This window comes from Zootoca vivipara, chromosome 10 (assembly GCF_965207765.1).
Source record: "Zootoca vivipara chromosome 10, rZooViv2.hap1.1, whole genome shotgun sequence".
Classification (NCBI taxonomy): domain Eukaryota; kingdom Metazoa; phylum Chordata; class Lepidosauria; order Squamata; family Lacertidae; genus Zootoca; species Zootoca vivipara.
This window is the reverse complement of record NC_142593.1, coordinates 5,590,908-5,602,163: the sequence shown is the minus strand read 5'-3', so window position 1 is coordinate 5,602,163 and position 11,256 is coordinate 5,590,908. Positions and strand designations below refer to the sequence as shown.

The 11,256-nt window shown below is 49.8% G+C and overlaps 1 protein-coding gene across 2 annotated transcripts; it reads left to right on the top strand.

Moving 5' to 3' along the window:
* Nucleotides 1–2,022: 2,022 nt before the first annotated feature.
* On the top strand, nucleotides 2,023–10,360 carry LOC132591828 (uncharacterized). 2 transcript variants are annotated; one of them, XM_088652649.1, is made up of 2 exons: nucleotides 2,023–2,282; nucleotides 4,250–10,360. In XM_088652649.1, the coding sequence occupies exon 2, from the start codon at nucleotides 4,306–4,308 to the stop codon at nucleotides 5,620–5,622; it is 1,317 nt and encodes a 438-aa protein (XP_088508775.1). In that variant the 5' UTR covers nucleotides 2,023–2,282; nucleotides 4,250–4,305; the 3' UTR covers nucleotides 5,623–10,360. The 2 variants fall into 2 exon arrangements, with proteins under 2 accessions (XP_088508775.1, XP_088508774.1); XM_088652648.1 differs by having other exon boundaries at nucleotides 2,023–4,750; nucleotides 8,150–10,360.
* The last annotated feature ends 896 nt before the right edge of the window (nucleotides 10,361–11,256 follow it).

The window sequence follows — 11,256 nt, the reverse complement described above, 5'->3', positions numbered from 1 at the left end:
CTAACATATACATGGAAGTTCTGGATGACTGACAGCATCAAAATACCTAGCAGTTTGCCAAAACCTAACACACATGGCCGCATTTTATGTGTGCTTCAAAATGCAAATGGTCTCTAGTGAATTCATTAGAGCCACATTACTGTTTTTCCCCTAGCATAACTTTAGTGTGTAGGTTAAATTTTTGAGTGTCAAGCCATATCCTTTATAACAAAAATCAGATGTTTTAGATTAAGCAGTTCAAAGTCAGCAACTCCTTTACCAAACTTTAGTTTATCTTTTCTAAATTAAGCCCAGGCCTGGGCACTTAAATTATGGGATACACTGTGCCAGGTCTTCGTGCACTTTTCTGTGCACATAATAATGTGTAATGAGTGCAATAAAGCTATTGACAGGGATAATTATGGCCATGACTGGTATGAGAATAGCATGGCCATTTCCAGACTGAGTCGTACCTTCCATAGGAATAAAATAAGATACATATGGATTTATAAACTGTGGAAAGAAATAGGGGTGGAATTAAAGCATTCATCTGATGGCAGCAAGTAAGAAATGATAATTCTGGGTGCTTAGTTATAACTATTGCCATAGCAGAAATTCCTTGGGGCAGATCCAGTATTGCACTGGTTTTTATTATATCTACACTGATTTTCTGGTATATATAAGTATTAGAGCTGAGTTAAAGCTGGGTGGGGGATCTCAGAACATTTTTCGATAGGGGGTATATCTTAATTCCAATAACCTCCTGCCACCCCTGGCTGCTACAATGATTCAGCGGGCAGGTTCCATTCAGTGCTTTTAAGCAAGGTAATTAGTTATACAGTATATATCCTGGGCTGAAAAAGTGATGGGAAAGTGCACAACCAAACCCAGATAGCTTTAAATCAATGTAAATCACATTCAGTGTGTATTCCCTGTGACCACTTGAGAAGGAATGAACCAGAGAGATTAAGAAAATAGTGCGGGGGGGGGGGGGATAAGTGTTGACAATTATGAATAACAGTGGGAAAAGGTCCAGTATACCTGAAGGAGCGTCTCCACCCCCATCGTTCTGCCCGGACACTGAGGTCCAGTGCCGAGGGCATTCTGGCGGTTCCCTCACTGCGAGAAGCCAAGTTACAGGGAACCAGGCAGAGGGCCTTCTCGGTGGTGGCGCCCGCCCTGTGGAACGCCCTCCCATCAGATGTCAAAGAAAAAAACAGCTACCAGATTTTTAGAAGACATCTGAAGGCAGCCCTGTTTAGGGAGGCTTTTAATGTTTAATAGATTATTTTATTTCACTTTTCTGCTGTAAGTCGCCCAGAGTGGCTGGGGAAACCCAGCCAGATGGGCGGGGTATAAATAAATTATTATTATTATTGCAGCCTTAGGTATACATCATTGTAACTAAACTGCAGCACACAGTTCTCTTTTCTCCTTCTAAGTCTAGCATAGGGGTCAGCAAACTTTTTCAGCGGGGGGCCAGTTCACTGTCCCTCAGACCTTGTGGGGGGCCGAACTATATTTTGAAAAAAAAATGAACAAATTCCTGTGCCCCAGAGATGCATTTTAAATAAAAGGACACATTCTACTCATGTAAAAACGCCAGGCAGGCCCCACAAATAACCCAGAGATGAATTTTAAATAAAAGGACACATTCTATTCATGTAAAAACATGCTGATTCCTGGACCATCCACGGGCCAGATTTAAAAGGCGATTGGGCCGCATCCGGCCCCCAAGCCTTAGTTTGGGGTCACTGCACCAGAAATGCCACAAGGACGGACAGTTTCTCCCTTCCCCAAGTACACTGTATTCCCTCTGCAAAAGCTGCAGAGTTATTGAGCGTAGAAGCACCTCAAGGGAATTAAAGCCAATTTGGTATCAATGGGACTACTATATATTTGATATTACTACTATATATTTGATACTACTACTCGTACGGTACCTATGGGACTGCCTCTCCTGGTATGCCCCGCTGAGGACCTTAAGGTCCACAAATAACAATATTTTTGAGATCCTGAGCCATAAGGTGGCTAGATAGCGCTTTATATCATCTAATATAAAGCGGATTGTGGTAGGGCTGTTAAGAAATTTAGCTTAGGGTTTGGTTTGTGTAAGGCCACAGCTCATGCTGAGTAATGGGGGGCGTGTGTATGCAAATTCCTTGGATCTGATTGGTTGTTGGGGCCCCTCTTAAAGCTGCGTCCACCATTTTCTGGTCACATTTTTGCCTGGCGTTTGAACTGTGTGTTTCTATCGGTTCCTGTCTGGCAAGAGAGCGTTCCTGGATTCCTGGAGTCTGGTTGTATCTGGCTTATTTAATTTGCTGATTTATTCAGCTTATTGCTTGCTTTTGATTTTTAGCTTTCATTTACTGCCTTATTTAGCTCCGTTTTGATTCTCCCCCTCCCCTCCCTCCCCACTCCCTTCCCCTACGGCTCGGCCTCGGCTGGGGGCGTTGGGAGTCCCCCCCCCCCCGCACAGGCATCCCACTTTATTTAAAGGGCGCACCCCCCTTTAGATTCCTTTAAATTCTTTAAATTCCCCCCCCCGCTTGCCTTGGCTAGCCTGCTGTGGCTCTTGGTGGGCAAGGGGGCCTTGGTACCCTGAGGGAGCCTTGGCTCCTGGCTCCTTGCCTGGCCGTTTTCCTGCTGGGGCTGGGCTGGGCTGGGCTGGAGCCACGTGGGTGGTTAATAGGGCTGTTGCCGGCTGAGGAGCATTGAGGCTGCTTGCGCTCTGCTGGGGGCCTCTAATTTGGCTTATTGGGGGCTGTGGCGTTTGCCGCCCCCCCTGGGGTGCCTGCGGGGTGGGGGTGCATCATTGGGAGGGCGCCAGGCCGTTATTGTGCCTGGTTTGCACGTTGCGTCCGCCATTTTAATGCTTGCAACCCCCTTTGCTATTAAGCAGAGAGCTGCTGCTTGTGCATTGGGGGGAGCGGTTTGAGGGGGGTTGCTGGGTCTTTAGGACCTTGGGAGGGGGTCCCCTCACTTGATTCACCTGGGGGGCCTCTAGTTTTTGTGTCCTGTATAGCGTTTGTTTTCTGTTTGCATCTGTTTTAGCTGAGGAAAAATTTTTTCCTGGCTGCAGTTTATTTCGAGGCTTGAGTGCTTGCAGCCAGTTTCTGGGCGTTTGGCGCCATCTACTGGCCACGAGTTGTTACTACACCTACAAATTTAATTGCCTTTTCCCTCAGCCTATATTGAAGTCCCTTGAACAGGCTTTGACTTTATTGTGTTGCCTGACTAGCTTATTGGGTCATTTTAACTTATTGGTTTCCTTTAATTACTTGATTTAATTTATATCCTTTTATTTAGGAATCTTAATTGATTCAATTGGATTATAATTGGCTTTGACCTGCGTGGGCTTGCTTTGGTTAAGTGAAAGGAAAAAACTTTTACTCCTTGCCTTTAATTGGAGGCCTGAGTACTGCAGCCTACTTTAGGTTCTCTATGCCATCGGCTGGCCTCAAGGGGGTTATCGCACCTTGTTAGTTTTGATACTGTTCCTTCCCAATAGATAGGGAATACATTGCTTGGCCTGCGTTTTGGGTTTCTTGCATTGTTTAATTGGCTTAATTGATGTCCATTGTTTAATTCAATTTAATTTTAATTCACGTTAATTTAGTTTTCACGTATTCTGGTTAAGGATTCTATTTGGTTGCGTGGGTGGGAGTTTGGCTTTGGCCTGCGCATTTCCCTCTCCCTCCCTTTTAGGGGGGGGGCCGGGGCGTGTGCCGGGGTCCGGCCTACACCAGCCTGCAATACAAGTCTAACTGATTTCCCTGGGGCCTTTCAGAGGCCTGGGTGTCCCCAAATATTTTGCAGTTAGTTTTGCAGATTGGTTGGGAAGGCTCCAATATTTGAGGGGTGGGGTGACGCCGCCTAGTGGTTAAAGTGGTAATACGCACCCCTGTGTGATTCCACGTGTGTTTGCTTGTTATTCCAAGTAGTTAATAGTTCAGGATGGCGGCCCACCCATCCACTTCAGGGAAATCTAAGAGGGTCATTAAGGGCGCTTCGCAGAAGCTGCGTTCGCCAGCCTCGCAGGCAGCGGGTCGCGTGGAAGCATTCATCGCTAGCATTGCTGGTGACCCACAGGCCCTGGCCCAGCTTGGATCTGGGCTTGATGCCTTATTACAGAACCCGGCCTCTCATCCTGCCGCCTCGACCTCTGCTGGTTTACCTCTGGAAGCAGGGCGGGAGGCGGCGACTACGGCCATGCCTCCAGACCGGCAAGGCCCAGACCCTCTTTCTGCCCCCTCTACCTCTGCAGGTGTATCCCTGGACCCTGGGCAAGCTACGGTGGCGGCGTCGCAGCCTCTGTCCCCCATGGCGACCATTCTGGAACTGCCTGAGACCACCACGTCTGGGCCAGCTGACTCGTCGGATGACGACTTCGTGGGGCCTTCTGGTGTTCTGATGCCGAATGCCTCTTCCACTCCTATGGTGGTGCCGGCGCCCCCTCCCGTCAAACGACGGAGTGAGGGGAAGCAGCCTCGGCGCACCAGGAGGGCGAGGCAGGCTAAGGGCAGAGTAAGTGGGCAAGGGCAGGGGGGGCGGACGGGGGCCTCCTCTAATGTTGTTGTTTCGCCCGTTGCTCCATCCCAGACTCTTGCCGTCACCTCGCGGCGCGAGGGGCTTTCGTCGGCATCCGGCGAGGAAGCCCTCCCAGTGCCGGCTAGAGCGTCGAGTGGCGGAAAACGTCGTCACAAAAGTCGTTCCAGGAGGCGGGCAAAGAGGCGCAAGGACGATACCTCGGCTTCGACCACCTCAGGTTCGTCCTCTAGCTCCGAGGGTTCTGATCACTCTATGGGGTTGTACTGGGCTTACGGGGAAGTGGATTCTGGCCTTCCTCGTTGGGCCTGGGCTCGTCGAGCGAATTCGCATCGTGCTCGTTATGGAGCTGTTCAAGAATGTCTCGACGGAGAGTTGGTCCCGGAAACCACGGTTTCCACCAACAGTACTAGGGATATTATTCCGGGCAGTCACTTGTCCTCTAAATTGAGGTCTAGGATATTGGATGGTAAATATGTAGACATTTTTGATTTAGCTCCACCAGAGGAGGTGGTCCCTGAGCAAGGAAACGCCCTCGTTGGTACTAAGAAGAAAGGCAGGGGGAGAAAGGTGGAGCGGACTTTCGAGCGTTGGCTCGATTGTTATCAAGTTTTTTCCGGGGTAGTAGTAGCGGCATATCCCCGCAGGGCTCTACACCTTATCGTGTACCAGTCCATCGTAAGGTCAGCATATAACATGGCAGGGGAAGCGGCCGCAATTGCTTATGATGAAAGATTTCGCAGGCGGGCGTCAAAAATTGACACCGCCCGCTTTGACAGGAAAGACTTGGACCTTTGGACCACGTATGTGGCTCCGTCGGTTTCACGGAAACCCGCCGAGCAGCAAAGGGCTAAGACCCAGCCTTTTAAGGCGGCACCTAAATTGCGCTGCTGGGATTTCAATAAAGGACTGTGTCAGCGCCCGCGGTGTATTTATGCGCACACTTGTGACCGGTGTGGCGGTAGCCACCCGGCTGTTAACTGCTATGCGGGCCGGCGGCCCTTTCGTGGGGGTCGGGGAGGATTCAGGCAGGCGCCAAGGGGTTCCGCCCCTGCCCTCCCCGCTCCCCCCGCAGCTTCCACATCAAAGTGAATTGCTTCAGTTAGCTTTTTCTCCCATTAAGTTACCGGCCCTTAAACATTGGTTAGCCTCCTATCCCAATATTGAGGCGGCTGCATATCTTCGGGATGGTTTCTCCTTCGGGTTCCGGATTCCGATAGCTTCGGTTCCCCTGGCTAGGAATCCTAGGAACCAGAAGTCGGTGAGAGAGATGCACGAGGTCGCAAGGCGGAAGGTTAATAAAGAAATAGCCCTCCAGCGCATGGCTGGTCCTTTTGCGTCTCCGCCTTTTCCCAATCTGCACCTCTCTCCCTTGGGAATCGTCCCCAAGAAGGCTCCGGGTGAGTTTCGGCTCATTCATAATTTGTCTCACCCTAGGGACACGTCCGTGAACGACGTGATCCCTCCGGAGCTTTGTACGGTCAAATACGCTTCTCTCGACCAGGCAATTAAAATGATCAGAAAGTTTGGGCCGGGGGCCTTGTTGGCAAAATGTGATATCGAATCGGCTTTCCGATTATTACCAATTCATCCGCATGATTTTTGGTTGCTGGGCTTTCAGTTTGAAGGCGCCTATTATTTTGATAAGGCCATGCCAATGGGCTGCTCCGTAGCCTGTGCGGCCTTCGAGTGCTTTAGTACGTTTTTGGAATGGGCCCTTCGCACGAAGACCGGATTAACGGGGGTCACTCATTATTTGGATGATTTTTTAATGGTTTCTGCGGCCGATACGGGTGACTGCGTCACCCTGCTACAGGCCTTTAACGACCTTACCAATGAGCTGGGCGTGCCCCTCGCAGCGGATAAGACTGAAGGCCCAGCTACCAGGCTCACGTACCTGGGTATCCTTCTGGATACCGTTAATCAGACTTCCAGCTTACCTATGGAGAAGATCACCACGCTTCGACGGGTGATAGAGGAAATGCTGGTGCCGGAAAAAGTGACGCTTCGCCAGCTGCAATCGTTGCTGGGTCACTTTAATTTTGCCTGTAAAGTTGTGTCACCCGGTCGCCCCTTTTGTGCGCGTTTGAACAAACGCACCGTTGGCCTGCGTCAGCCTCATCACCGGGTGCGCTTATCGCAGGGTGAGAAGGCTGACATGAGGATGTGGCTGGTATTCCTGGAGGAATACAATGGGGTATCCTTGTGGCAGGATGTTTTAAACCTGCACAACGATTTCCAAGTGCACTCCGATGCGGCGGGTTCCCTGGGATTTGGTTTGTTTTGGAATGGCAGGTGGTGCGCACAAAGATGGCCCCCTGCTTGGCGGGACACTGAAATCACGCGGGATTTAACTTTTCTTGAGTTCTTTCCTATAGCAGTTGCAGTCCATATTTGGGTTGACGACTTCAAGGACCGCCGCGTATGCTTTTGGTCAGATAACCAGGCTGTGGTGACTGTCCTTGCGAAACAATCTTCTAAGTCAACTCGGGTATCGGCTCTGCTGCGGGCATTCGTGCTGCAGTGCCTGCGTTTTAACATTATTTTCTCTGCGCGTTTTGTCCCGGGCGTGGCCAACGATATAGCTGACGCTTTGTCACGATTTCAGATGGAGCGCTTCAGGTCCCTGGTTCCAGACGCACAACATCAGCCGGAGATTTTCCCGGATCGTCTTTGGAACCTTGGCAGCTGCTAGTCTTGCAGGGAGTAGCTGCTTCTGTTTCCCCCTCTACCCTGCGGGCTTATCAAAAAGCTTGGACTGACTTTTTAACTTTTCGCAGTCAGTCGCTCGCGGTGGAGGGAGCGGCCCGCCCCTCTTCTTCCCAGGTGCTTCAATATTTGGCACACCTGTTTCACCTGGGAAGGGCTGCCAGGACCATAAAGCTCCAGTCTGCGGCCATTTCATTTTTCTCGAAATTGTTTTTTAATAGGGACCCTTGCGCCAAATTTGTGGTGCGTAAGGCCATGGAGGGATGGGGTAGGCTTTGTCCTCCCCGTTCCCCTACCAGGAACCCGATTTCTTTTGATCTTCTCACTAAAATGAGATTGAAGCTTAGGGTGGTGTGTTGGTCTAAATATGAGGCCCGTTTGTTTTCGGCCGCCTTCTCAGTGGCCTTTTTTGGCGCTTTGAGAATTGGTGAAATTGTAGGGGGTCAGATGCGTCAGGGGGTGCCAGGGGGTTTGCTACTCCAGGACATACGTCTGTCACCAACGGAATTGTTAATCACGATTCGGAGTTCCAAGACCGACCAGGCTGGTAAAGGAGCAGTAATGCGACTGCCTGCTACGGGGCAGACGGGCCCCTGCCCGGTTAAGGACGTAGCCAAATTCTTGGCGGAAAGGCCAGCTGGGGAGGGCCCCTTGTTTGTGCATCAGGATGGTAACCCGATGACTAGGCTGCAATTTACTAGAGTTATGAGGAAGGTGATAGCGGCATGCGGTTGCGTGGCCGCTAATTACGCTCCTCATTCCTTTCGCATTGGGGCCGCCACTACGGCGGCCCACTGGGGTCTTTCGGTTGATGCTATTAAGGATTTGGGCAGGTGGAAATCTGCAGCGTATAGATCTTATGTTCGGAAGCGCTCCTAACTTTGTCGTTTGTTTTCCAATGTTTTCCCAGGGCTCGCGGACGTGCACATATGGATGGTGGGACATTCCATAGTCCATTGGGCAGGCCTTCGCGCTGGCCAAACGCCATTGGGTCCTCGACTTGGCCTTCCATCCAACATCCAAGTGACCTGGATGGGCAAGAGGGGCATGCGCTGGGGGGAGCTTCTCCCTTTGCTGCGGCGCAAAGCCCTCTTGCTCGGGTGCCCGTCCGCCCTGGTGATCCAGCTGGGAGAAAATGACATCCCCGCTGTGGACCCGTTATCTCTTCGCCTGGCTATCCTACGAGATTTGTTGGAGATAAGGACTTGGTTCCCTGATACCGTCGTTTTTTGGTCCCAAATGTTGCAGAGGATGCAATGGCGGGGTGATATTCCTCCTCTGGCTGGGGAAAGAGCTAGGAAGAGGGTTAACAGCGCAGCATCCAAACGGGTGTACGAAATCGGGGGGAGTTTGATTCGTCATCCCGTAATTAATGTTAGAGCCCCGCTTTTATATCGGGATGATGGGGTTCACTTATCCCCTGATGGGTATGATATTTGGCTGCGTGATGTGTCTGAGGGTTTAAAAAGTTGGTTAGGTCTCTGAGTGTTGGCGGCAAGCCAGGGCTGGCTTGATTGGCGGTTAGGCTTTTGGTTGGTTAATCGGTTGGTAGAGGGGGTGGCACACGGATGCCTACCCTCACCTCCGTTTGCTCCATATAGAAGTATTCCGTTAAAGGAATCTCAGGGCTTACACTCTTGTCCTTACCATCCCGCCATTGGCGGGAATGGTGGGCCCAATTTTAAGAGCAAGAGCCTTGAGGAACATTCTTGGTGAAGGTGAGGAGGGAATGACTGGGCGCAGCCACCTCCTCACTCCCAGGTATGTTTACTTGACTTCCATGCGGAAGTCGGAGCAGGAACTGTCCAAGCGGACAGTGGTGAGTCCTGTCCTATGGTGACAGCTGATGTGAGTCCTGCCACGTGGGCAGATGAGGTGAGTCCTGTCCAATGGTGACAGCTGATGTGAGTCCTGCCACGTGGGGCAGATGAGGTGAGTCCTGTCCTAAGGGGACAGCTGATTGAGTCCTGTCCTGGATGGACAGATGGGGATAGTCCTTCTTTAGGAAGGACGAGTGAATAACCAAAAGCCTAAGCCAACACTCGGATTAAAATTGTGTATTTAATAAAGTTGTGGCCCTAAATTATTTGCCAAAAACCAAACCATAATTCTGTTGTCAGTTGTGAGTTATTTAAGGTAATTTTCTGGGAAGCCTCGACACACAAAGCGCTTTATATCATCTAATATAAAGCGGATTGTGGTAGGGCTGTTAAGAAATTTAGCTTAGGGTTTGGTTTGTGTAAGGCCACAGCTCATGCTGAGTAATGGGGGGCGTGTGTATGCAAATTCCTTGGATCTGATTGGTTGTTGGGGCCCCTCTTAAAGCTGCGTCCACCATTTTCTGGTCACATTTTTGCCTGGCGTTTGAACCCCTCCCACCCGCCCTTTCTTTCTTGCAGGTTAGCACGACATTGCTATTGCCTTCGGGGCCGCCTGTATTCAGGGGTCAGTAGGAATTTTTCCAATTGGCTGATTGGCTGTGCCTCTTGGTTTTCGCCTACTGCGCTAGCAAATTGTCACAACTTGTTAGGTTGGCGGTTAGGCTTTTGGTTGGTTAATCGGTTGGTAGAGGGGGTGGCACACGGATGCCTACCCTCACCTCCGTTTGCTCCATATAGAAGTATTCCGTTAAAGGAATCTCAGGGCTTACACTCTTGTCCTTACCATCCCGCCATTGGCGGGAATGGTGGGCCCAATTTTAAGAGCAAGAGCCTTGAGGAACATTCTTGGTGAAGGTGAGGAGGGAATGACTGGGCGCAGCCACCTCCTCACTCCCAGGTATGTTTACTTGACTTCCATGCGGAAGTCGGAGCAGGAACTGTCCAAGCGGACAGTGGTGAGTCCTGTCCTATGGTGACAGCTGATGTGAGTCCTGCCACGTGGGCAGATGAGGTGAGTCCTGTCCAATGGTGACAGCTGATGTGAGTCCTGCCACGTGGGGCAGATGAGGTGAGTCCTGTCCTAAGGGGACAGCTGATTGAGTCCTGTCCTGGATGGACAGATGGGGATAGTCCTTCTTTAGGAAGGACGAGTGAATAACCAAAAGCCTAAGCCAACACTCGGATTAAAATTGTGTATTTAATAAAGTTGTGGCCCTAAATTATTTGCCAAAAACCAAACCATAATTCTGTTGTCAGTTGTGAGTTATTTAAGGTAATTTTCTGGGAAGCCTCGACACACAATGGCCTCAACTAGGGCCAGGGCCTTTTCAATATTGGCCCCGACTTGGTGGAATGCTCTCTCACAGGAGACCAGGGCCCTGAGGGATTTGACATATTTCCGCAGGGCCTGCAAGATGGAGCTGTTCCGCCTGGCCTTTGGGCTGGACTCAGTCTGACCACTATGTTTTTCCTCCCTTATGGTTTTGATTTGGGCCATTTTAAAATGAGGCTGCATTTAAAAAATAATAATATTTTTTTAAAAAAATATATATCTGGGGATTGTATTTTAATCTGCATTTTAATCGATTGTTTTTCTTTCTTTTACGTTTTGTTGTGATCTTGTTGATGTCAGCCACCCTGAGCCTGGCTCTCGCTGGGGAGGGCAGGGTATAAATAAAAATTTGTTGTTGTTGTTGTTGTTGTATTATATTTGCTGTGGCAAAATTGATAAAACAATGCAAGCGATAAGTGCAGAAAAGCACATTTTATTTAACACTTTGTAACTTTTGCAGCCATTCATCTTAAAATGGATGCTGTTCTAGGTATAAACTTTTTCCTGGTGTTCCACTTGAGGAACACTGTAGTTCCAGTTATTATGACAGGCTGATAGCCAATGGAGTCCATCCACCAGTGGAAGGCAGACTGTTTGTGAAACACATTTTCCCTCCCCTCTCAGGACACTGGATTTGGTTGCCACAATTTTTATTAAGGCTGTCACTTTTTCATATCAACTATTGTGTGCCTATCTTTAGCTTTCAGAACCAACATCTTTCAGAGTTGGTAATTATCTCTCATGGCTTTACAACATAACTGCTGGAAGCTCCTCCTAACTTACCTTCTATCGAATTACACTTCT